The sequence below is a fragment of the Microtus oregoni genome, unplaced genomic scaffold (genome assembly GCF_018167655.1).
Source record: "Microtus oregoni isolate MIOR12 unplaced genomic scaffold, Mior012 000018F_ref0000195, whole genome shotgun sequence".
NCBI classification, from domain to species: Eukaryota; Metazoa; Chordata; class Mammalia; order Rodentia; family Cricetidae; genus Microtus; species Microtus oregoni.
This window is the reverse complement of record NW_024543077.1, coordinates 31988023-32014057: the sequence shown is the minus strand read 5'-3', so window position 1 is coordinate 32014057 and position 26035 is coordinate 31988023. Positions and strand designations below refer to the sequence as shown.

The 26035-nt window shown below is 43.4% G+C and overlaps 2 protein-coding genes across 2 annotated transcripts; both read right to left on the bottom strand.

Moving 5' to 3' along the window:
* Nucleotides 1–563: 563 nt before the first annotated feature.
* On the bottom strand, nt 564–4530 carry LOC121459106 (asparagine synthetase domain-containing protein 1-like). Its single transcript, XM_041668627.1, has 3 exons — nt 3103–4530; nt 2658–2839; nt 564–890 (listed from the first exon to the last, which is right to left on the bottom strand). Exons 1-3 carry the CDS (start codon nt 4528–4530, stop codon nt 641–643), a joined length of 1860 nt encoding a protein of 619 aa, XP_041524561.1. The 3' UTR covers nt 564–640.
* LOC121459107 (ASNSD1 upstream open reading frame protein-like) lies at nt 4484–8012 on the bottom strand. The gene is made up of 4 exons (XM_041668628.1): nt 7874–8012; nt 6631–6684; nt 5683–5758; nt 4484–4620 (listed from the first exon to the last, which is right to left on the bottom strand). Exons 1-4 carry the CDS (start codon nt 7961–7963, stop codon nt 4541–4543), a joined length of 300 nt encoding a protein of 99 aa, XP_041524562.1. The 5' UTR covers nt 7964–8012; the 3' UTR covers nt 4484–4540.
* Between the last annotated feature and the right edge of the window lie 18023 nt (nt 8013–26035).

The following is a 26035-nucleotide window of genomic DNA, read 5'->3' as shown; positions in this document are numbered from 1 at the left end:
TCCCATCTCTGAACCGAGTGTTCCAGAAAATAACTCAGTTCTGAGACTGTCTTCGGGGAGTCAGTATCAGGTCCCAGGTTCAGGAGCTCAGTTCTACAGAACTGGTCCTTTGGCGCCTAGCACAAGCGAGGCCTCTGCTCTCTCTCCCACCATTCATGAACTGGACTCTCACAACACCCCCTCCCAACCCCTTCAGTGTTAAGTGTGCTGAGAGAATTCAAAAGGCTAGAACCTGGAAATAGCCAGGTGGAAGAGATGCGCAGGGCAAGGGACCGGGGTGGAAAGCAGCCTTGCCCCTTCCCGCATCTGCAAACTGGAATTCATCGCATCTCTAAGGGGCTTGGCGGAGCTTCATCTGCAGCCTACTTCACCCGCTTCTCAGGTGGAACTTCCCCAAAGGCCAGCTCTAATCCTGTACGTATCTGGGCTTCCGGTAACAACCCCAGTGCTGAGGCCATCTGGGGAACCCTGCCTAACTCACCCCATGTGTCTGATCGAAAGGAGCCTTGATGGGAAGAGTAAGAATTCATACCACGCACTAGGAAAGCACAACACCCCACCCGTGAGGCAGCAGCTGTTTATTGGTGGTGACTGTCACACGGTGGCATCACGGGGTGACGCAATCTTCCTGAGAGGTCTGCTAAGGTAGGATCTGGAGTCTTCCACATTTATCAGATGCCTTCTCGTTAACGTTCTCCAGTTTTGCAATTCTACATCCAAACTGCATGGCCCGCTTTGGCAGAAGGGCGGAGGCTGTGAGGCCAAGTTCCACAGCTGCCAGGCGTAAGATGAGCTTCTCACCGACCCCACGGGGCAAAGTCAGGTCTGCCTTCTCCCACACCGGCAGGGAATTTAGGAAAGACACGACATTCTCATCCAGGAAAGGAAACCTAAAATTTATTAAAAAAAAAAAAAAAAAAAAAAAAAAGAGTGGCCACTACTAAAAAGTCTATTAGTGATTATGTAATTTAATAGATAAAATTCAACCACATTAAAAAGGTGTTTCAAAACGTGGCAATTTTATATGCATTATAAAGAATTCTAAAATCTAAATAAATTAGCTGTCTATGATATCAAGAAATAATTTCAAGTTGTTTCAGAGTATCCTTGCGGGTGCCCCCAGTATACAGCTTGATCATAAGTAACTTCTGTCTGGTTTGAGCATGTCTACAGAAACTGAACTTTAGGGGCATGAAGCCAACATAGAGGGTTCCAAAAGCCTGGACTTGTAACACTGTAAATAAACAAAACTGTAAGAATTTTGTTTATTTACACTTAAATTGCTTGTGCGGCCACAAATTGGTATCCATAACAAATACTACATTTAAAACAGAAACATTCTGCTCTTCTGCTTCTTCACTTTCCCACAAAACCATGGATTTTTCTCTGAGCTGCGTTGTTTCCATTACCAGCCCATCCCCATCTTCCCTGCCCATCCTCAGAACACAGCAGCTCTGCCACACTCACTGTCCTAACCGCTCTTCCTACACACCGCCACCCGAGCGCAGCACTGGAATAATTTCCTTAGGCTTTTGGAATTAACTGCTTCATCAGAAAAAGTAAATTCTCTACTCCTTCATCTGCCTGATGATAATGGATTAAATTCCTCTCTTCCTTTTCTGTAACTCCTGACCCTCTCTCTCATGTTCTTCAAAGAGAGTTTATTTACTTTGTAGAACAGTACTAATTATCTATCTGAAATATAATCTTGAGAAACAGAACAGCAATGACAATCTAATCTGGACAAGGACTGGCAACACAGGGACAGCTGGGCAAAGGCAAGCATGCTTCACTGCAAAGGACTAAGCATGAAATAAAGGCTAGAGACATTCTCAGACAAAGGGAGGTAACTACTGTGATGCTCTCCAGCTCTCATGACGCTTACACGGCTTCCTCCTCCTTGCCTGCCGAATCCTTCTAACAAAATACCACTTATTTAAACACGGTGCCATTCATTTTTCTTTTTGAGACATGGCCTTGATACATAAGCCAGGCTGGTCTCAAATCCATGGTCTCCGGAGTCTGCCAGTTAACGTGAACCACCACAGACACAGAGCTCCACAGCTGTGCTTCCCAGACTGCCTCGTCTCCCTGTGCTCTTACTGTTGAAAACTCTCCTTTTTCACTATGTCCTAACATCCTAAGTAGGTTGTAGGCAGAAACAATCCGAGATTTCAAAAGCACACACGAAACTGCCTTGGTCTCTGTGAACATTTTAGGTGATCTAAAACAGTACTAAATCTGTTCAAAAACCACACAAGGGACCGAAATCCAGGCCTGGCACCCCCACAGATCACCACAGCAGACATGCCTACACGGACAAACCCAGATTCTACAACCCTGCAGGACAAAGTCAGGGTGGGTTTATGGGGCAAAACAAAATCCTTAAACTGCCTCCACTTGGAAATACACTATGCTGTTTTCACGTCTGTAGTTTTTTCATCATGGCCCTAGAAAGAATTACTCAGTCACCTCCTATCATGAGTTCAGACTTCCTACAGCTCCCTGGCGCCTTCGGCTCTGCTCTCATTTACAGGGTAAAGCTGAGATTGTGTGCCAAGTGCTCCTGTCCTGATGGGAGCACTCTCCACGGAAAAGGAATAGGAAGCCTTCCTTTGTATTTCTACTACAAAGCCTCTGAGTAATGGGTGAGTCACCTTGCTTCCTTTCCATGGTCACCAATAACTCTGTCGTCACGACCGAGGTTTCTGGAGGCAATGCGGCCCAGTTCCATGGCTACTTCCTCATTCAGTCCTTCGAGGCCGAGAGCCTGAAAGCGGACACGATGGCGGGAGTAGCCCGCCAGCTGCTCGTCCGCACCGATACCAGTCAGAATCACCTACAGAAGAGCGAAGAAAGCCAGAGATGTGACCGAGGACAAGAAAAAAAAAAAAGAGAGATTTTTCTTATAAAGCCTAAAAAAAAAACCCCACAGGTCAAAAAATAGTAAAAAAAAAAATGTTCAATTTTAAAGAAGTAATATACATTGTATTAAAAAGAATAAATAAAATGCAGTATAGTCTTACAACCTTAAATGTTAAAAGGCTCAAGAGTCAAAATTAGGTCTCGGAAATCCCTCTGAGCAAAAATCCCAGCGCACACCTTTGCAGGGCTCTCATAAGATCTGGCAGCATCCTGGGTCACTAGGCAACCGATTCCTCTAGCAGCAAACCAGACCGCACAGCCAATGCTGTCATCCAGAACTGTGTCCAAGGGCTGAACTAAGTGACATATCCGAGCTCTTCTTAGATTTTGTAGCTCTTCAAGAGAAACATCAATTTCAACAAAATTCCAAGTCCGAGAAGGGTTGAGAGACTGCAGTTCCTTCAGTCCTGCTTTCCCTGTGACTCGGTCCGGCACCTCAGCGGCACCCTGACAGAATTCTTCAGACAGGGTCTTGTGATGGCTTCGCTGTTTTCTTTCGATGTTAGGAACACGTGGCCCAGTCTCTCGTTTACCCACAAAAGCCACATTCAGGAGATCGATCGGCTCATCTAAAGGAACATGACGGTCCGCAAGGGCTGCGAGCACCATGGAATCCACACCTCCAGAAAAGAGGATCGCAATGCTTGCTTTCTTAGGACAAGCTTGCAAAACTTCCTCTGATGCCGGGTTTTCCTCCCTAGCTAAACACAAGACACGTCTCTTGACTGCAACACCGAGGACATGAATGAACTGCTGAACTACTTTCTTTGTGTGTCCATCCGTCAGAAATGTTTCAAGTGTCTCTCTTGCATGTGGAACCCGGGAACTGTCTCTAGAGGGAGCTTCCAGGGGAGCTTGAGGCAGCATCTTATTTAAGGGAGCAATCGGTTTTGGAAGATACAGCTCGGCTTCACTTGCTACCACCGATACAAGCGCCGGCAATTCTGCTGGAGTCCGAGTTGGGTTGATAGCACATTCTTCAATAACATTCTGCTCAGAAACGTATTTCCACGGATATAACTTTAAAGTCACACTACTGGAATCAGCAGCAGAATTGAGATCAATTTGGAAAATTCCAGATGCCGGAACTTCTTGCCACTGGTCTGTAAGCCCAGATACCTGGGTGCCAACTGAAGAGAGGCAGAAACTCCTGCCCAGATTATTAAAATGCCAAAGCAAGCTACGGCGGCCAAAGAAGTCCCTACCAAACCATAAGCAATGGCTAGACGCTTGATAGTATATAAAAGACCAAGGACCTCGGACTTTGGAGAAGAGTGCCAGAATATCAGACTCCGTCTTACAGGCAGAAAGGCTACTGCTCATAACCTGGGTGTCATTGTCCTCTGCTTCAACCTGGACCCCACTAAAAACTTCCCCGTTCCACAGGAACACGTTGCCACTCTCATCTTCCACAGGCTGGGCAGTCAAAGCACCTCTCAAGTGAAGGACGTGACCGGAAAACAGACACTGATAGTTAACACTAGATTTGAACAACTGCTTGCTGCTATCGGGACCCCGTCGCCTAAGGCTGCGCAGCAAATCCTCTCTTAACTCTTTACTGAAATGCTCAGCAGAGAAGCCTACACAACAGCAGATGCCGCACATGGCTGTGAAGTCAGGGCGACTGAGTCTTGACTTTGGTCGTCTCCGAGTTTTCTAAGGCTTGGTATTCTTTTCTTAGCTCATCCAATTTATCTGTAGGAGGGAGTGAGAAAAAAGATTGAAGTTCAGAAATGCTTACCTATTAATTCATGGACAAAACAAACTACTTCTCAAGATTCTATGAGTAGATGCCTTGTACAATTGCCAGGAGTAACTCAGAATGCTGCAGGGACAAACAGTGCTGAATTTCGGAATGGTTTCCTTTCACTGAGTACTTATTTTGGTCCAAGCACTTGGCTAAGCACTTTGCATATCCAACTTTCAAATCTGTCAAGACCTTGCAGGCTCAAAGTATTGCCCCCGAAAATGAAAAATCAGAAAATGAATTTTTATACTTTAGTCAAAGTATGAAAAAAAGCCATGCCTATCTCACTTGGTAAATACACCAAATACATCTTCAAGTTATGATTTTACTTCGTAAGTGTGATATAGTTTGATCAGACCCACGTGCTCCCCCACCCTCCCTCTCCTTCCACTGACATGGGTGATCTACCAGGAGTCACACCCCTGAGGACACTGACTCTCCTCCTCCCTGGCAGCCATCACCTGCTAACAGCTCCTCTGTGGCTCAGGTCTCACCCTCCCTCAGAGAAGTTCCTTTTGGCAGTGAACGGCAGGTAAGACAAGAACCACACCTGGTGCGTGCGGAGATTAAGGGACTTTAGAGGGCTCAGTCCAAAACTGGACCTCTGTCTCACACTCCTGACCCCTACGGCTTGGGGATCATAGAGGAAAGGGGACAGACGGAGCACAAGGACAGGAGACTGGGGCGTTCTGCTGCAGTGTGACAAGTGTCTTCAGACCTCACGGGCTTGCTATGAATGGGAACTCACAGCAGCTACAGCTGCCGGCTCACGGTCCAGCCAGTCAGAATCCCAGTCCCACCCCAGCTAAGGAGTCTTTTTAAACCTGTAGAGATCTTTGGAAGGCTGACTGGAAATAGATCACTGTAGTCGCACACACGCCCAGACGCGCTCATGCAGATGGGGTTGAGTTGAGGTACTATTATGAATCCCCACAAAAAGCCTATAAGAGGTTTTACTATAGTATTCCACACATAACACCGAGAACAAAACCAAAATGAAGACCGCTCACTTTTGCTTTCAGAAAGCATGTCTGTTCGATCTTCAAGAAAGAATATGTTGCTGTTCTGTTGCTGCCTGTACACTTTCTGCAAAAGAAAGTCACAGTATCAGGACACAATTAGCACGGCGATGCTCCACAGAACCCTATGACCACTTACTCTTGAGTTTCAGGAATACTCAGAATTTATCAGATACGAACAGATACCAAGTCACTGATGCTCTGCCATCCTGCCACTGTCCTGTCCGGCCACAGGGCTACCGTTTACTCTTACAGGTGTACAGCATGGAGAGCTTTGCTCATCAATGAAGGTTCTTTACATCACCACATGGGAACAGCGTTAAGAGTTCTTTGCTGCCCGCAAATGTCAGACATTTGTCTGTCTCGTCACCATTACAGATACAGACGGCTGCCACCGCAATTAAACGCCCATGCATCTCACAATTGTGTATGTATCAACTGCTCCGAAAGAAGCCCCAGGTCAAGTCACACAATATTTAGACATTCTGCCAGTCTGATCTCCTAAAGTTCTGTATTAATTTGCCTTAGCGTCCAATATTCCACAAATGACAATATCAGAAGTGTTGAAAATGTCAGTCACTAGAGGATTGAGAGGGCTGAAAATCATTTCCTCACTTAGGATGCAATTTTCCAGAGAAAAACCACATATGAAACAGCAGCTGACTGATGAACACATCATAAAAAAGGCATTAAATGGGTTAAGTATTTGGAATATTACAGTTTTCTGTGGAAAAGGAAATAATTCAATTTTTGCTAAAGTGTAATAGGGAAATAATTTTCTCAACTTTGAGATGCATTGGCATATACAGAAAAACAAATGAAAAACAAAAACAAATCAGTATGAGATCAGTATGTCAGAACTCTGTAACTTTAGCATAAATGATCTAACTCCTAATCTTAATATACTGTATACTAGTCCAGATTCCTGCAGTAACTTACCCGATTCTTCTTCAGGTTAGAGAGTTCATCCACAATGATGTTTTGCAATTTAATCTATGAAAATAAAGAAAAAGCTAAGGTAGAAGTTTCCAAAGTATGTTCAGTAGGGATATTCTAAGTAATGGGCGTAGGGGCTGTCACATATACCCACCACCTGTCTAAACAGACACTAAACAGGGGCCACAGCGCCCAGCTGGGCTCCGTGGCAAACAGCTGAAGAAGGAAAGGCTTAGGCATGCCAGGAGCCAGTTACCCCAGGGCTTATACCTTTAACCTAAGTGAAACACTGTCTACCAAAATTAGTACCAGTCTTAAGTTTTATAACGTCTTGCTGTAAATTAAAACAAAGAGAAAGAAAACGAATGTGGGTTTTGCCCTTTGCCCAGCAACCAGTGTTGTTCATGATGTATGGTAGATGACAATCATTCAGAAAAAAATAAATGGCACTGACGGCCCTACCTGCGGAGAGAAAACGTCATTTTCCACCTCCGCACTTATTCTATTTTGTACGGTCAAGACTACATCCTGCTGGTATCATCAAGCTGGGCTTGTTGTGATCACCAGATGAAGCCTAAGTAGGCAATGCCTCTTTTGCAGCAATCCCACGCCACGACACACAGTATTAAGGGGCAGAGTATTTTGAAAACTCACAGGCACCCTCTTCAGTGTGCACCTTTGCGTCTCCACACAGCCAGAGGTGACAGTTGCGGTAAGGAACTACAAAGCCACAGGCGCTCATCTTCCTGGAGCCTCAAGTCTGCTTCTACAGTGTTTTAGGAATGACGGGTATACATACATCTCACTTTAGCTGGTACCAAAGAAAACTGTGATACCGTGGGAATAAGGCCACTAACCGAAGATGCCATTCGGGCGGGGGGGGGGATGTGGAATTTAGCACATTTAACTCCTGAAAAGACGGTACGCACATCCCTCCGCTATCCATGTCTGAAGATTTTGTCTGTAATTGGATGCTAATGGTAGGGTTCGGCACGGCGGTGCATCCCCGAAATCTCGGCTCTTAGGCAAGGGAATGAGGCCACGCTCCCCTTAAACAAGAGTTTGAGCCTGGCCTGAGCGACATGAAAACCCTATCCCGAAGGAAGCGAGAGCGGGAGAAAGGCAGGCAAAGATTAAAATCCTAGGGTCCTAGGTAGACACGACTGCAAGTCTGCAGGGACGCCACGGACGCAGGCACAGCCGCGGGGCCCGCCGCCCGCGTCCCGGAGCCCCAGACCCGCCGCACCTTGCTGTCCAGGGCCTCGCTGTGTGCAATCGCCGTGGGCGCGGACACCGGCGCGGCGCGATCGTCGGCGCGCACCTCACGGCCGGGCATCTCCACGCCGCGCGGCACACCGGGGAACCGCGGCCGGAAGGGGAAGACCGGACGCACGAGCTCCTGCGAATCCCGCCCCTTCCGGTACCTCAGCGAACGGAGTCTGCACTTTGACGCGTGCGCAGTCGAGGGCGCTCGCGGGCGGGGTGGGGATGTGGGGTGGGATGGGCGGGAAAAGAGTGTATGCAAGCGCACTGGTTTTAGGCCAAAAAAAGATTAAAGAAGAATTGCCTGGTTGTGGAGTTTATGGATTTTCTGTAACGTCCCCTAACGAATCCGATGTAAATAATAATAGTAGTAGTTATAATAATAATATTACCGTTATATAATATAATAATAATTACTATTATTATTATTATTATTATAACAACAGCAACAATCATCATCATCACTTCGCTTTCATATCCAAATAGACCATAGAAGTAAAAATAACAGACAAGGTAAGAAGCTGCGGTGCTGATTTCAGACACACAATGCTGGCGATAGGACTGAACAGAGTTAGACTTTCAGGCTTTTGACTCCTTGTGGTTAGGACTGCCGCATGAACTATATATAGCTTTAGATGAATTTTGGGTGAATTTTGGATGCTCTGTTCCATACAACATCCCAGTCAAGTCTAGAAATAGGCGAGAGAGATTGATGGAGCGCTTTTCAGCGCTTCTGGGTTTTACACCGAAAGGCATGTGGTAAAGAGTTTAGTTCAATTAAAGAAATTTTTAACTAGGCTTAAGTATTTCTATTACATGAATCAAAAGACCCTGAGCCCCCTTAATTTATTTATTTCAGTGATTTTCATTCGTAAAGTTTGCTTTCTTGAAAAATAGAAGTTTTTACAAATTTTCTAAGTATAATAATCAAAATTCTGTGTCTCTTAAGAATTAGAAGGAAAGTTGTATATTATAGGAATAACTGGAAAGGAACCCACAGGAAAGGGTGTTCTTGCTGGAAATCAAAATCAGCCCTGTAGACAGTTTCTTCCACAGTTACCCTGACAACCCAGCTGAGTACTGCATCAAACACTTGCAATCGCAGTACTCAGCAGGCAGACACAGGAAGGTCTTTCCCTGGTCCATGACTTGTTTGCTTTTTCAGGGAGCAGAGGTTCTCCACTCTGGTGGGGACCAGTTTCCCACCTACGTGCTTTATAAGGAATAAGGGACTTTGGGATTAAATCTAAAACACGATCTCAACACCTTTTCTCTTGCACATATAGAAGTGTGATTCTTTGAGATTTCTCATATAGAATTGTGTTTGAGATAACCTAAAAAATGCATTTCATTTGAGAGGACAGGCAAGAAACTCACACAGGACAAAAAGATTGTAATCCGGACAGACATTCAATACGGTTATAAACAAAACGAAGTGACACTGTTTTAGAAATGAAGAGATATATCCATACAAAGCCAGGAAGCTTCCGAACGACTCTAATCTCTGTATTTCCTTTTGGCTGTTGGCAAAGAAATTGGGCCAAGCTAGTTCATTCATAAGAGAGATGTGAAGCTCTTGATAATTCTTACCAGGATTTTGTGAAGATCTAGGAAATTTGGTTGGATTGCAAAGGGTGAAAGGTACGGAGAAAGATAAATTACCTTCAAAAAGAAGGAACACATAGGCTTTAAAAAGCAAGAAGATTTCTAGTCATCCTAGGAGTTCTGGTGAAGCTTAAACAGCATGTGAGGTAGCAAGGTATGCAGGCTTAGGGAAGGAGCCTGTGCAGAAGACAGACAGCCTGTGCAGAAGACCGACAGTCTGTACAGAAGACCGACAGTCTGTGCAGAAGACAGACAGTCTATGCAGAAGACAGGCAGCCTGTGCAGAAGACAGACGCCTGTGCAGAAGACAGACACCTGTGCAGAAGACAGACAGTCTGTGCAGAAGACAGACAGTCTCTGCAGAAGACAGACACCCTGTGCAGAAGACAGACAGTCTATGCAGAAGACAGGCAGCCTGTGCAGAAGACAGACAGTCTGTGCAGAAGACAGGCATCCTGTGCAGAAGACCGACAGTCTGTACAGAAGACCGACAGTCTGTGCAGAAGACAGACAGCCTGTGCAGAAGACAGACAGTCTGTGCAGAAGACAGACACCTGTGCAGGAGACAGACACCTGTGCAGGAGACAGACAGTCTGTGCAGAAGACAGGCAGCCTGTGCAGAAGACAGACAGCCTGTGCAGAAGACAGACACCTGTGCAGAAGACAGACAGTCTGTGCAGAAGACAGTCTGTGCAGGAGACAGACAGTCTGTGCAGGAGACAGACAGTCTGTGCAGGAGACAGACAGTCTGTGCAGGAGACAGACAGTCTGTGCAGGAGACAGACAGCCTGTGCAGGAGACAGACAGCCTGTGCAGGAGACAGGCAGCCTGTGCAGGAGACAGGCAGTCTGTGCAGGAGACAGACAGTCTGTGCAGAAGACAGGCAGTCTGTGCAGAAGACAGGCAGCCTGTGCAGAAGACAGACAGTCTGTGCAGGAGACAGACAGTCTGTGCAGAAGACAGACAGTCTCTGCAGAAGACAGACAGTCTCTGCAGAAGACAGACAGTCTCTGCAGAAGACAGACACCTGTGCAGGAGACAGACAGTCTGTGCAGAAGACAGGCAGCCTGTGCAGAAGACAGACAGTCTGTGCAGAAGACAGACACCTGTGCAGAAGACAGACAGTCTGTGCAGAAGACAGACACCTGTGCAGAAGACAGACAGTCTGTGCAGGAGACAGACAGTCTGTGCAGGAGACAGACAGTCTCTGCAGGAGACAGACAGCCTGTGCAGGAGACAGACAGCCTGTGCAGGAGACAGACAGCCTGTGCAGGAGACAGGCAGCCTGTGCAGGAGACAGGCAGTCTGTGCAGGAGACAGGCAGTCTGTGCAGAAGACAGGCAGTCTGTGCAGAAGACAGGCAGCCTGTGCAGAAGACAGGCAGTCTGTGCAGAAGACAGACAGTCTGTGCAGGAGACAGACAGTCTGTGCAGGAGACAGACAGTCTCTGCAGAAGACAGACAGTCTCTGCAGAAGACAGACACCTGTGCAGGAGACAGACAGTCTGTGCAGAAGACAGGCAGCCTGTGCAGAAGACAGACAGTCTGTGCAGAAGACAGACACCTGTGCAGAAGACAGACAGTCTGTGCAGAAGACAGACACCTGTGCAGAAGACAGACAGTCTGTGCAGGAGACAGACAGTCTGTGCAGGAGACAGACAGTCTGTGCAGAAGACAGACAGTCTGTGCAGAAGACAGCCTGTGCAGTCTTGGAGTCAAAAGGAAACTTGATAAATCTAAGAATAACAAGGCCAATAAGTAAAATTAGTTCATCAACTGGGAAAACGGGAGGGAGTCATAGCAGAGAACCGGAGGCAGTAGGCGGGTGGGGCCAGAGCCCTGGAACCTCTGCAGTGCTAAGCACTCGCCATACACAGCTCTAAGGTGTGTTGTATTTTTACCATGGAGTATACACACGTCTGCAGATTCAGTTCACACACAGTAGGAGCTTCCACCAGAATACGCCTAAGGGAAAGGACAGGTCAAACTACAGCAGAATGCCTTGACTCAGATAAACTAAGTGAAAAGGTTCAGGAAAATGTTAGCGGTATGGGTCAGCCAATCAGCAGAGCGTGGCGTAAACACAACAGAATATCCTCTCAACTGCCGGTCTCCATCAACTGTAGAAAAAGCCTGATGACTTCCTCCTCCCAACTTGTGGTGAAATCTAAGAAAATTTACCTAGATTGTAGAGGGGAAAGAGGATGGGGGAAGGAAACATACAGCCTCCTCGTGCTTTTTTTCTTTCCTTTCTGGCTGTGTAGTTCAGGTTGGCTAGACTCACTAGATGGCCCAGGGTGAGCTTTAAAAATGGAGATCTTCCCAAGTGCTGGGATTGCCAGCGTGTGCTGCCTCGCCCAGGGAGATAAGGTTCCTGTAAAAAAAAAAAAAAAAAAAAAAAAAAGGGAACAGGAAAATCAGGTAGTTTCTGTATGGGTGTGATGTAGGTCAAACATGAAGTTATTGGCAGCTGCGGCTTCACTGGGCTTTTTTCACTTAATGTCATAACTGTAATTCCCTCCATGTCACATAGGACAACTTATCTACCTCCCTCTTCTCCTCCTTTTCATTTTGTTCTTCTTAATGATTTAAGAGTATTATGTGGATTTATGTATTATACTTTATCCATTCATCAGATAGTGGATAAAAATGTTTATTTACATCTGTTACAGACATAAATAATAAACATAAATAATATAACAGACATAAATAAATATAGCTAGTATCCACTTATGGATAAGTACATACCATATTCATCTTTTTAGGTCTGGGATACCTGACTCAGGATAGTGTTTTCTAATTCCATCCATTTGCATGCAAAATTTAAGATGTCATTGGTTATTTTTGTTGTTGTTGTTTGTTTGCTTTTACAATGAGTAGTACTCTAATGTGTAAATTGCCACACTTTCTTCCTCCATTCTTTGGTTGAGGGGCATGTAGGTTGTTTCCAGATTCTGGCTATTACAAATAATGCTGCTATGAACATAGTTGAACAAATGCCTTTGTAGTATGATTGAGCATCTTTTGGGTATATGCCCAAGGGTGATATGGCTGGGTCCTGAGGTAGGTTGATTCTCAATTTTCTGAGAAACCACCATACTGATTTTTCCAAAGTGATTGTATGAGTTTGCATTCCCACCAGCAATGGGTGAGTGTTCCCCTTACTCCACATTCTCTCCAGAGAATTGGTGTTTTTGATCTTAGCCATTCTGACAGGAGTAAGAAGATATCTCAGAGTTGTTTTGATTTGCATTTCCCTGATGGCTAAGGATGTTGAACATTTCCTTAAGTAGCTTTTGGCCATTTAAGATTCTTCTGTTGAGAATTCTCTGTTTAGTTCTGTACCCCATTTTCAAATTGGGTTATTAAGTATTTTGATGTCTAATTTCTTGAGTTCTTTATATATTTTAGAGATTAGTCCTTTGTCTGATGTGGGGTTGGTTGATGGAGGAAGGTCATTGGTTAAAAAAATAAAGAAACTGCTTGGCTGGCCCTCATAGGTTAGAACACAGGTGGGTGGAGAAAACAGAACAGAATGCTGGGAGGAAGAGGAAGTGAGCTCAGACTCGACAGCTCTCCTCTCGGGGGTAGACGCCTCAGAGAGATGCCATGCTCCCGGCTCCTGGGCAGACACGCGATGAAGCTCCGACCCAGATGGACGTAGGCTTGAATCTTCCCGGTAAGCGCACCTAGCTGTGCTATATAGAATATTAGAAATGGGCAAGTCCATGTGTGAGAGTTAGCCTAGAAGAGGCTAGATAGAAATGGGCCAAGCAGTGATTAAAAGAATATAGTGTCCGTGTAATTATTTCAGGGCATAAGCTAGCCAGGCAGCCGGGGTGCTGGGGACACAGCCCCTCCGCTCCTATTACTACAGTTGGTAAAGAATTTTCCCACTCAGTAGGCTGCCTTTTTGTCTTATTGACCATGTCCTTTGCTTTACAAAAGCTTCTCAGTTTCAGGAGGTCCCATTTATTTATTGTTGCTCTCAGTGTCTGTGCTACTAATGGGCTCAATTCACCTATAAAAGACACAGGCTAAGAGAATGGATACGAAAACAGGATCCAGCCTTCTGCTGTATACAAGAAACATTTTGTATTTTTTTATGGTATAGGACTTTCATTTCTGCTAAATAGTTCCTAGGTAGTTAATGTTTAATACAATGTGGCTATTATGAGTGAGGCTGCTTTATTGATTTTTTTGGGTAAATTAATACTGGTATATGACAACAATACCAGGTTTTGTGTGTTGGCTCTGTGTTCTGCCACTTTGCCGAAATCACTTATTCAGAGAGTTTTTGGTGGGATCTTTGGAATTTGCAAACACTGTCTGTCTGATTTCCTCCTTTCCTATCTGAATGCCCTTTATTTTTTCCTCTTACCTAACAGTTCTGGCTAGGACTTCTAGTCCCTTTCTGGGTAAAAGTGTTGAAAGTGCCATCCTGGCCCTTTGCCACATCTCAGAGAGGCATCTCTTAGCTTCCCCCCTCCCCCCATGGTTACACATACTTTTAATATGTTGAGGCCCATTCATTTTTTCTATAGATATTTTTTCCAGAGTGTTTTTAATCATAAAATGATACTGGATTATTATTCTAATTATTTATTCTCTTGTTTTTATGCATGCTATACAAGTGGTTCATCACTGAGCCACATCTACAGCTGGGTGTGTTATCAAATGCTTTTTCTACATCTATGGAAATGACTGCATGTGTAGCATGATTAATAAAAAACCCAAAGACATACACTAGGGTTCAACCTCAAGGTCAGAGAAGCAAAACAGCCAGCCACTGGCTCTTACCTCTACCTCAGTCCAAAACAGTGATCCTGCCTCCAGGAATCTCAGATTGAGACTGTGTGTGAGAACTGTCTCCTCCTGTTTTATATTCCTCTCTAGTGCTGGGATTAAGGTTGTGCCCCACTACCACCCGGTTTCTATGTCTAACTAGCGTGGCTACCAGGATTAAAGGTGTGTGCCACCACTGCCTGGCTGATAGTGTGGCTGTTTTACTCCCTGAACTTCAGCCAAGCTTTATTTATTAAAATACAAATGAACTATCACTACAATATGATGTTTGTCCTTCGTTGGGTTGATTTAGAGAGTATGTTTATATGTTTGTGTAGGCTGAATGATCCTTGCATCCATAGGATGGACCTTGGAGAGTAATCTTTTTAATACGCTATTAAATTTGGTTTGATGTATTGTTAGGAAGGTTTGCAGGTGCGTTTATTAATGATCTTGACTGTAGCTTTTGTTTACTGTTGTGTCTTGTTTGGATATCAGTGTGATTTTTGTCCTTGTACAATGTTTGAGAGAATAATTTCTTCCCTTCACATTCTTTGGAATAACTTAAGCCTCGGACCACTCTCTTCTTCCAAAGATCTCATTGAAATATGGCATATTTTCCTGACATAAGAGTGCCTCCCATATAATATAGAGCATGGGGAACATTTTAATTAGAAAATAAGGACCTGGGGCTGGAGAGATGGCTCAGAGGTTAAGAGCATTGCCTGCTCTTCCAAAGGTCCTGAGTTCAATTCCCAGCAACCACATGGTGGCTCACAACCATCTGTAATGAGGTCCGGTGCCCTCTTCTGGCCTTCAGGCATACACACAGAATATTGTATACATAATAAATAAATAAATATTTTTAAAAAAAAAAGAAAGAAAAGAAGGACCTGAAACTGATCCATCAAGGAGCCATGAGCTGGGCTACTGTGGCACGTGGGAACCTTCTTTTGTTCAAAGCTCAGGTGTTCCCTTAGAGCCTAGCTTTTGAAGGCAATGCAACGTGTTCTCTACCGTGTCTACTGCCACCTCTTGCAAGAAGAATGCGAACTCTTTTTCTTTCTACAGCAAATAGCTTGCCAAAAGGGATTCCAACATATTTTTCAGTTCTTCTAAAAAGTCTAGACTATTGCACAAACATTACAATCTCCCAGCCATGATGGTGCCCAAGGCCCTGTGTGCCTGGGCCTATTCTTATGCCATACTGGCCTGAGTTGGCTGAGAAGCAAGAGCAACTCTCTGGGCAGTGAGGAGTAGATGATGCCAAGTCATAAGGTTATATTTTCTCAAGAAGCCAAAAGACATAGATGAGAGCAAAGAGAGAAAAACATCAACAAAATCATCTGTCATTTTTTCCTTCCCTCCCTAAAGGGCACTTAAAACCTTACTTTTTTTTTTTTGTCAAACAAATGAAATTGTTTTCCCCAGGGATGAGCCTCTTAGCTCATCCAAACTGGTTATCTGAGTTGACACAAAGTAGTCACCCATGAAATCAAATACCCAAGAGAAACACCAAACAGACTAAGTAGGTTGCATTTATATATTTATGCATTGATAGCTGTCTATGCAACAATAATAATGAAAGGAAAAGAGGCAATGAATTTGAGAGGTAACAAGTGGGTACGGAGGGGCTAAGGCAGTGGTTCTCAACCTGTGTGTCGGGACCCCTTTGAGGGCCCAACAACCATTTCACAGGAAAGCACGGATATTTACAATACGATTCATAACAGTGGCAAAATTATAGTTATGAAGTAGCGGCAAAGTAATTTTATGGTTGTGGTCACCACAACAAGGGGAACTGTGTTAAAGGGTCACAGAATTAGGAAGGTTGGGAATCAACATGTTAGAGGGAGGAAAGAGAAGTGAGGAAATGATATAATTAAATTTTAGCATAAAATTGAAATACTTTATAAGACTGAAAGAGAGAGCAGTGAGCCATAACTAATTAGAAACAGAAGTTAAGGGAGATAAAACTTGAAACTGTTGAAGAAATAGAATCGATAGAAAAGTAAGTAAAATAAGAACCTGAATTCTTAAAAGATATTAATTTACCTTACTGAGGGAAAGGAGAGGCAGTAGAAGTTGTAATTTTAGGAATAAAGAAGGCTAGAGATACAAGATTGGAAAACTTTTAAATGGTAATGTTATGTATAATTTAGTTCCAATAAATTAGAAAAAACATCTTAAAACAAAACCTTGTACTTGAGAAATTGTGAATGGAAAGAATGACACAAAAGAAAGTAGTAAACAGATAAAATAAATACCAAAAAAATTGAAAAGGTAATTTGACATACTATATTTAAAAGATACTACCCTGACTCATTTTTGTTTTGCTATTAACTTCTTTCTAACCTACAAAGAATGAATGTTTTCTGTATTTGAATGGACTCAATTCATAGATAATTGTGAGCAATTATGGGGAAAAACTAACTTAAGAAGCCAGCGTGGTTTCCACATCCAAAAGTGCTTTGAATGAGAATGACCACCCATGCGCTCATATGTCTGAACGCTTGGCCCCAGTTGGTGGAACTGTTTGGGAAGGATTAGGGGGTGTGGTCTTGTTGGAGACGATGTGCCATTGGGGGTGGGCCTTGAGATTTCTAAAGCTCACACCATTCCCGGTTAGTGCTCTCTCTGCCTAGTACATGTGCGCTCTCACGTACCACTCCAGTGCTCTGCTTGCTTGCAGGTCTGGTCCCTGCCATGATGATCATGCACACTAACCCACTGTAACTCTGAACCCCAAGAAACATTTTCTTTTTTAAGTTGCCTTCATCACGGTGTTTTATCATGGCGCTAGAAAAGTAACTAAGAAACTTCCCCAAACATACCGGTGCAAATACTTGAGCAAGATATTAGTATCTTGACTACCTCATCATCCTGGCTGGAGTCTACAACAAAGTGGAATTTATTCCAGGGTACAGGATGTGTTTCTTTGATAATCTAATTGGCAAATAAATAAATCCAAGATGTTAATAGGAAAGGTTTCCTGAGACTGAAAGCAATATACACTTGCATCCAAAAATAATATTGGGTAAAGTGCGATCACTCTAAATGTACATAGAAAATTTATAAAGGTGTTTATAGTAAAAAAAATAACTGAAATTGCTATTTAGTAGCAGATGAGTTATATGACCATAAAATGATATCACTTGATGAAAAAAATCTGGTTCTATAAGAAAAGAATATAATGGTACATTTAATACTGCTTTAAACATCAAATAAGTTTTAGGAGGATTACTACATTGATACTTTCTAATAATGACTTAATGTATGCATTTAGGGTCAAGTAATATTTTATGCTAATATTACAGTTTTTAATAGGATTTAACAACTATTACATGAATCAGCTATGCTATTTCAGGTTTTAAAAATGAAGGAAACCCAGGCAGATATGATGGCATATGCTAGTAATCATGTCACTGCAGAAATCAAGACATGAAACTAGTGACCAATACATCCAAATGGAAGTGTTGAACTGAAATCATGACCATAAATTATTGATTATAAGTAAAGTTGGATGAAAGTCGTTTTGCTTTTCTGTTAGAACTTGAGGGATGTTCCGTAGACAACAAAGTGGTGGCACCTCTGCCCTGCCGCCCCTACCGGCTAGAAAAATGCCTGGCACCTACTATTAGGTCTTCAAATATTTGTTGAATCCAACTGACTTCAGTTTTGCACCCATTGAAAACCATTTCACAATATTGTTCACGGAACTCTCCCCTGATGAAAAGGTCAATGATCAAATAAATAGCCTGGCATTCTGGTATCTTCTCTGTACTAATAAGCTATGTGACATTGGACAAATCACTAAATTGGGGACAGTGCATTGAGAGAACATAAATTTTCCTTTATATACATATATATTAAATATATATATATATATTAAAAGACACACACACACACACATATATGGCTTTTCAAGACAGGGTTTCTCTGTGTAGCCCTGGCTGTTCTAGAACTTGCTCTGTCAACGGGCTGGCCTAGAACTCAGAGATCCAGCAGCCTCGGACTCTCAAGTGCTCGGATTAAAACCTTGAGCCACCAAACCTAGGTTGTTCTACTCTTTTCACATTCGGTAAAAAAACTGGCAAAGACTTGAAATGTTAGCTAACAAACAAAAATCTTATGGGGTGGACGTTGTCTGTCCAACAGAGAGGTGAGCTGAGCCAGAGCTGTGAACCAAGGAGAGGGAGCACAGACCACCCTCTGAGAACCTATGTGTAGTTAATGGTTCCTGGAGAAGGAGAACTAATCCTCTTCAGTCCTATAGCCACTAGTATGTTGGCCACACTCCCAAATCACCCCCCCCCTTTGCTCACGTAAACATCACCTGTGAACTCAGTGGGTCATAGAACAAAGGCAGGGAAATAGGAGGGAGACTTCCTGGGAAGAAAAGGAAGTTCCCCAGGAAGGGGAAGGGGATGTGGCAAGCGATGCTCATGAAAACAATCCAAGTTCATTATAGATGTGTATGAAATTGTCAAAGGATAATAAATAATAAGTAAAAATGTAAATAAACTACTCCCAAATTGAGACTACCCACGAGCCCAAAGGAGCTTCCTGTCTTGCCTCGCTCCGCCTGGTAAGGACCCTGTTCCCTTTGACGGACAGACAGCACCCTAAATTTCTGATACAAGGCCGCTGATCTGTCAGTCTTAATGTTTTAAATAACAAGAAAGGGACTCCGCTTAGTTACGTATGGTGTAGGCCAGAGACTGAACTCGCTGGGCCAGGGACAAAAAGAGACGTCAGAGAGAGGCTAGAGCCGAGGGATGCGTTGAAGCCACTGGTGGGCACAGTGAGGAAGGTCAGAATGCATCTGCCCAGCGGTTGGATGCTTCATGGTAACCTACGTCACCCAGGAAAAGCCATGCCCGGTGATGGGCACTCAGTCCTCTGTGTCCATCTCCGTTGCAAAATCAAGACTAGAAACAGCAGAGAAGAATTTGTAGCATTAAACCCGCGGAAGAGAAAGACGAAAGAGTAAGCCTATGATTTTTAGCTTATCCCTTAAACGAGGAAAGCAAATTCAACAAAATAATGCAGAAGATAGGGAATAATTAATGGCGTAAATACTAGAATTTGTGAAACAACATGATTGATCCTTTGAGCAGGCCAACGGAGTTGATGCATGCCCAGCCAGGCAGTCAGGAAATAAAGCAACCTCAGAAAGCACAGAACTGAAGCCACCACAGAAGCCACGTCAGGAAGCGCAGAACTACTGAAGCTATCACAGAAGCCAAGTCAGGAAGCACAGAATTGAGGCTTGACACAGAAGCCACGCCAGGAAGCGCAGAGCTGAAGCCACCACAGAAGCCACATCAGGAATCACAGAACTGAAGTTACCACAGAAACCACCACAGATGTGAACTGTTCCTAACGGGTTCACGTTTTAAATCCTTGAATTAAAAGAGGAATCCTTAAAAGTGACTGTTTTTCTCTCACACACACAACAGGATAGTCTCTCACACATTTTGCCAACACTTGTTAGTTCCTCTTGGACATTGTGGTTCACAGCTCTTTGTAGTCATACAGACAGCAATATTCTTACAACATTTAAACTAGCCTCCGCATTAGAAGCAGGGTTGCAGAGTGGAGTGTACACTGTACACACATGTATGTATCTATAGATGTATTTTATTTGGCCATATATTTTTATCTAGGGGAATGATGATTGTGCTTTCTTTCATTTCTCTGTCTACTAGCTGACAGGTTAAAATAATTATCAAATCAGGTTTGAGGAATGAATATATCTAGTTTGTCTTTCTTGTTAAAGGGGAAAAAAGCTGTAAGCCACATATTCAGTGGAAACATTTCTAGTGGCCAAATTCAAAAGGTGAATAAGGCTGGGCGGTGGTGGCGCACGCCTTTAATCCTGGCACTCAGAGGCAGAGGCAGGTGGATCTCTGTGAGTTCGAGGCCAGCTCTATAAAGCGAGTTCCAAGACAGCCAGGATGGTTACACAGAGAAACTCTGTCTTGGAAAAAAAAAAAAACAAAACAAAAAAACCCAAAACCAAAACCAAAAACCAAAACAAACAAAACCAGTGAGTAGACCCAGGTAAAATGAATCAAAATAAAATAATGTACTTCACTTCAACTAATATATTTGAAACATTGTTTCATCATGTTATCCATACAAAAATCAGTAGTGATACTTTCTGGGCATGTTTTAGATGTTTTAATACTGTCTCAAAAATCCATTATGTAGCATGCATTTCTAGCATATCACAATTCAGCCTTGATATATTTAAGGGCCTCGATTATCACACGTCCCAGTGGGTAGCTGGTTGTACAGCTGTAGGCATGCGCACTTTATAACACCAGAGTGTTTGCCCTCCGCAGAGTGAAATCTAGTATCACAGCCAAACAAGCCTGGAAATAACCTTTGAGTAAGCTCATGAACACATCATGGGAGAGAATGCCGTCTGCCTTGTTCTGCCAAGGAGTGACCTGGATACCAGGATCCGCCAGACTGCTTCTGTTCCTAGTATTAATGGTAAGGCTCAGTTGGCGTTCTTTATAAAACAAGACACTTGACATTGGATGGGCTGTTCCGATTTTGTATGTATAACCAGTCTCATTTTGCAGAAGTTTGGAAGGAGAAACTATTTGGAGAATGAAGGAAAGATGGAAAGAAAACAAGAAAAGGAAGGGAATCAAGAGAAGGAGGGGAAAATGAGGGACCAAAAGAAAAAGAGAAAGTGGGGTGATTGGAGGGAGATGTCAGTGTTCTTAAAGCGGGGGTGATGGTTTGTGGTGTCAAGTGACCATTCAGAAAGCTTAGCTGCTGAATGTGATGCTAATTGAAACTACAAAGTACATTTAAAAGCTGATCATGTCCCAAGAGCCCCTTCGACGGTGGGCTTCTTCACACATGGCCCAGGTCTACCAGACCTTGGGCTTTGTGATCACAGCCCTGTGGACCATAAAGTTCACCACATCGTGAGGCTGATGGGAAAAACCTACAACCTGCTTCCTGAAAGTCTGTCCAGGACTGAAAAGAATCTGCTGTCAGTGTGGATATAGTTCAACTTGGAACATGTTTTACAATTCTAAGTGAGCCCTTGCTTCGTGCTAAGAGACAGTCTTTGTTTAAGTCTGTCTCTGTGGTAAATATTTATTTTATCTATGTATATACGTACACAGGGAGATACACAACAAACACATATGCACAGGGACATAGACATACACAAATGCATATGCCCAGACAGACACACATTACACCTGATTTGATGTCTATTTAATCTGAGATGAGGTGCTGGCTAGTTAGTTTTAAGATGAACTTCAAGTTTGATGTTACGTGGTCAGAGCACAGGAAAGGAAGTAGACTATAGACAATAAGAATTTCCAGTGTCGTTTTCATGCCAGCTGAGCTAAAGTTCTGACCTGGCACATGCATCTTTTTTTTTTGTTTTTGAATGTGGGCATCTTGAGCACAATGAACACATGAGCCTGGGAACCTTCCAGAACCCTCATAATGCCGTGGGTGACTAGTTTGCATCTTGTGACTTCTTTTTTATCATCTATATGCTGGGCAACCTTCCCTGAAACTGTAGGCTAGCTTTCTGTTTTGCTTTTACACCCTTTGTACTTATGACATCTACCTGGACAACTCACTAGTGAGTCAAACAAAGTTATGTGGGACTAACCTCATCGTCTCTGCCCTGAACTGCTCTTTTCTTGGGGTTTCTTATCAGCAGTGAACGTAGCCTGTACCCGCTTCACGTTGGAACCTTGACTCACTACCTCCTATCTCCTTACAGCCTGTCAAAGATGCAACTTCTGAATCTCATCATCTACCTTGAGTTTTGGACCTGTTCCCATCTCCGTTTCCACTCATCTTCCCTTGAGGTTTCTTATCAGCAGCTAATGTAGCCTCTACCTGCTTAACGCTGGAACCTTGACTCACGACATCCTATCTTCTTACAGCCTGTCAAAGATGCACCTTCTGAAACTCATCTTCAACCTTGCATTTTGACCTTTTCCCATCTCCGCTTCCACTTATCACTTTAGGCCATCATATTTTCCATGACTATTGCAACAACTGTTTCTTTCTGCATCCATAAAGAGTTGTATAGGATGTGGACTTTTACGCATGGAGGTCGTATCATTTTAGCCCCCAGTGCTTTCAAAATCAACTCTAAACTCTCTTACTTGGTCCACACAGCCCTCATGAGCTCCCCTGTTCCTTTCATGTTCAAGCTCAGGTTCTTTGGGCTTTTTTCTTTCCTCAGTATACCCTAAGTTCATTCTACTGAAGCCCAATATCATGTTTGGGGGAGGTCCATGCAAACGCCATGGCTGGCAGTGTAACAACCTCCCTGAGTCAAGAAGAAAACTTGGTTCTGCACCACTTCGTTAGCTAGTGTTGGCTCACACACTTCTAGAGTCTGACCCGAAACAGGTTTTTTTTTTTTTTGACACATTGAAACACAGTACAACTTTGGGAAAAATGTTTTCTCTTGACAATTATCATAATAGTAAAGCTTAAGGCATGGCTACATCGAAACTCATTTACAGAGCACCTGTGACCTCTTCCACAGAATGGGATCTATTGGCGGAGAAAGAACGCTCAGGATAAAGTCTAGGGAGGATGGGTCTGGGATAAGCATAGTAATCTGGAGGATTTATTTGGGTGAGGCCTGGCCCTACACATAGCCAGGATCACCAGGTTATTAGCTACTCCGTTCCCAGATTAATTGAAAAATGGAAGTTTATTGACCCATTCCTTTGGTATTTCAACTAGTATTTATTGCTGAACGCTTGCTATCTAGATGTTCTTGTGTTAATTGCTAGAGATACATCTGTACACTGACAACACAGTCCAAAGTGGCTTAGAAAGATGAGCACTGGGTCACTATTATACCTATGCTAAGTATTGTCAGTGATTTATACCTGGGCAGAAACAGGTGTAAATTCCTCCTGTGGATGAGAAAAACCTGTGTGTTTAACACTCCTGGTTTCCTTAGTGCTATCTGTGAGCCCGAGGACCTTAAGCCCTCTATACCTACTTAAATTCCAGTTTGTTCTTCAACTTTTCTTAACATCACTTCCTCCTTTATGTGTTTCTAAAGCAGGAGAGGCCAAATCCTTTGTATGTTTGCTATAATTTTCCAAATTCCTTGGCAATACTTAGCGTAGGTGTAATAGTGACCCAGTGTTCATCTTTCTAAGTGAGTCTGGACTGTGTTGTCGATGTACAGATGTATCTCTAACGATTAACACAAGAACGTGTAGATAGCAAGCGTTCAGCAGTAAATACTAGTTGAAATGCCAAAGGAATGGGTCAATAAGCTTCCATTTTTTGTTTCATTAACAACTCATTTCTAGACATCTTCTTGAGCTACAGATTTTGAAAGACCTTTACAACACTCCAGACTAATTTTACATGGTTGTAGTAACTCATAAAATTGTTGTGATTATTCATCCACTCTCCTGGGCAACAATATGTAATGAAATTATGTTGAAATAGAGTGGAGGGTTAAGACTATAGCTCCACCTACTGTGAGACTCGCTTCTAATTCCCACCACCTCAAAAACCAATGCACACACACACACTAATAATAAATAATAATAATATATATTTTATAAATAACCTAAAATGCTTACCATTAGCACAAGGTTTTTAAATGATATACTATTAAATCAAAGTTTTCAATCTGAAGGCATCCTAACAATGGCCAGTTTCCTGCATTTTAACTTCAACAGTGTATCTGGCCCAGTTAAACTGAGACCTTTGGGAATGTTATGGTTGTTGTGGTGTTTGCATAGGCTCATGTGTCTGAACGTCACCCCCTACCTAGGACTGCTGTCTGGGGAGATTGCTGTCAGAGGTAGGTCAAGGAAGGCAGACCTACGGATGTTACAGCTCTGGTCCCCTTCTCTGCTGATTCCCGCTTCTGCTACTGCAGAATGACTTTTCCGTGCACTCTCCACTATCATGGGTTTGTACCCTTGGAAACCATCAACCAAAATAAAATCGCCCTCATTGAAGTTTCTTCTGCCAGGCATTTTATTACAGCAACATGAGAAGGAACCGATAGAGGTAATTCTTCTAAAAGTCCTTACAGTTGATCTAAGTGGAAATCCATGAAGGCGAACTAATTATTTGTTACAGTTCTCTCCTCCTCTCTTCCTTTCTCTAGCCTTTCTTTATTTTCTGTCTTGGCCACTTTTCTAATGCTGTGACGACCATGACCAAAGTGACTTGGAAAAGCAAGTGTGTAATTAGGGGCTTGCGTACAGTTTCAGAGTGTTAGTTCCCGACCATCCTGGTTGGGGAACTTGGCAGCAGGCAGGGATGGCATTGAAGTAGCAGCTGAGAGTTTGCATGTGAGGACAACAACCATGAGGCACGGTGGGGGGGGGGGCATGTTAACTGGAAATGGCATGGACTTTTGAAACCCATCCTCTAGTGACACACACCTCCTAATCCCTCCTGAATAGTTCCATCAACCATGGCTCAAAGTCTTCCAATATATGAGTTTGTAGGGGCCACCACATCTCATGATGATGATGATGATGATGATGATGGTGATAATGAAGAAGAAGACATTAAAGTTCAGAGGTCCAAGGTAGGTTGTTCTGTATTAGTGGTTGTAGATGGAGGTTGCTCGTTTGCTTCTCAACTACTCAGACCCGAATAATCACACAGAAACTATATTAATTACAACGCTGTTTGCCTAATAACTTAGGTGTCTTTCTAGCTAGCTCTTATATCTTAAATTAACCCATTTCTAGTCATCTGTGTATCGCTACGAGGCTGTGACTTACAGGGTAAGGTTCTGTTTTGGCGTCGTTCTCCTTCAGCAACTACGTGGCATCTCCCTGACTCTATGTACTTTCTGTCTATGTCTCTGTTTGGATTTCTCACCTGACTTTGCTCTGCTAAGCCATTGGTGGAAACAGATTTATTCATTAATCAATGGTAATAAAACACATTCACAGCATACAGGGGGGAGTCCCCACATCAAGTGATAAGTCAGTACTTAAACTGACAGAAAAGAGAAATTTATAGATTACAATGCTAAATCACTGAAATCTATGCTTTCTTTCCTCCAAACACTGGCATCTGATGGGCAGTGGAAACAGACTGGTCCATCAGATCAGCTGGTGGATGTTGCCCAGCACCCCATCTGATCAGAAGAATCTCCTTGAGATGCTTGCTAATCATTCTGATTTCTAGGCCTTTATTTGGGACATGCTGGTGTAGTAGCTTAAAGCAAGATCCAGAAACTGGAATGTTTTTTAATAAGCATGTTAGCAACCTTATCCTATTATGTTTGGGGATCATTGGCTTAGATGATATCATAATTTCCATCTTCAGGTGCCAGCAAAGAGGCCATAAAGAGCCAACCTCAGCAAAGTGATTCGGGCTCACACCCACAGGAGGAGGCCAATGTCAAAGACCATGGTACAGAAGTATGTCAAGGTAGCTGATAAGTTGAGGAGAACGAAGCCTTGGAAGGCAAAGACCAGCACAGGGTCCGTTTAGAAAGGAGTTGGAAAGTAGCAATGCAGCGGCGATGATGTCTTCAAGCAGAAACCAACAGTGATCTCACATCGGGTGGAGCCCCAGATGTAAGGATAAGATCAGAGGCGTTTCTTTCTCCGAAGAGTTCTGACTGTTCCTCCAACAGTGAAGGATGCTAAGCAGTCTGTTCGTAAGAATCCGCTGAAAACTCTCTGAGAACAGCACAACAGTGTGAGGCCTGGGACCCCAGGGCACAGAAGGACAACCTCTGAGAA

Bases quoted from the DNA above. Each gene is read 5' to 3' on its own strand.
- LOC121459106 (XM_041668627.1), bottom strand. From the start codon at position 4,530: ATGTGCGGCATCTGCTGTTGTGTAGGCTTCTCTGCTGAGCATTTCAGT. The intron at 2,840-3,102 runs GTGTGCGCTGGG...GCTCTTCTGTAG, and splicing joins CTTATGAGAGCCCTGCAAAG to GTGATTCTGACTGGTATCGG. The intron at 891-2,657 runs GTGACTCACCCA...AATAAATTTTAG, and splicing joins GACCATGGAAAGGAAGCAAG to GTTTCCTTTCCTGGATGAGA.
- LOC121459107 (XM_041668628.1), bottom strand. From the start codon at position 7,963: ATGCCCGGCCGTGAGGTGCGCGCCGACGATCGCGCCGCGCCGGTGTCC. The intron at 5,759-6,630 runs GTAAGTTACTGC...TTTCTTTTGCAG, and splicing joins CTAACCTGAAGAAGAATCGG to AAAGTGTACAGGCAGCAACA. The intron at 4,621-5,682 runs GTGAGCGGTCTT...TCCCTCCTACAG, and splicing joins CATGCTTTCTGAAAGCAAAA to ATAAATTGGATGAGCTAAGA.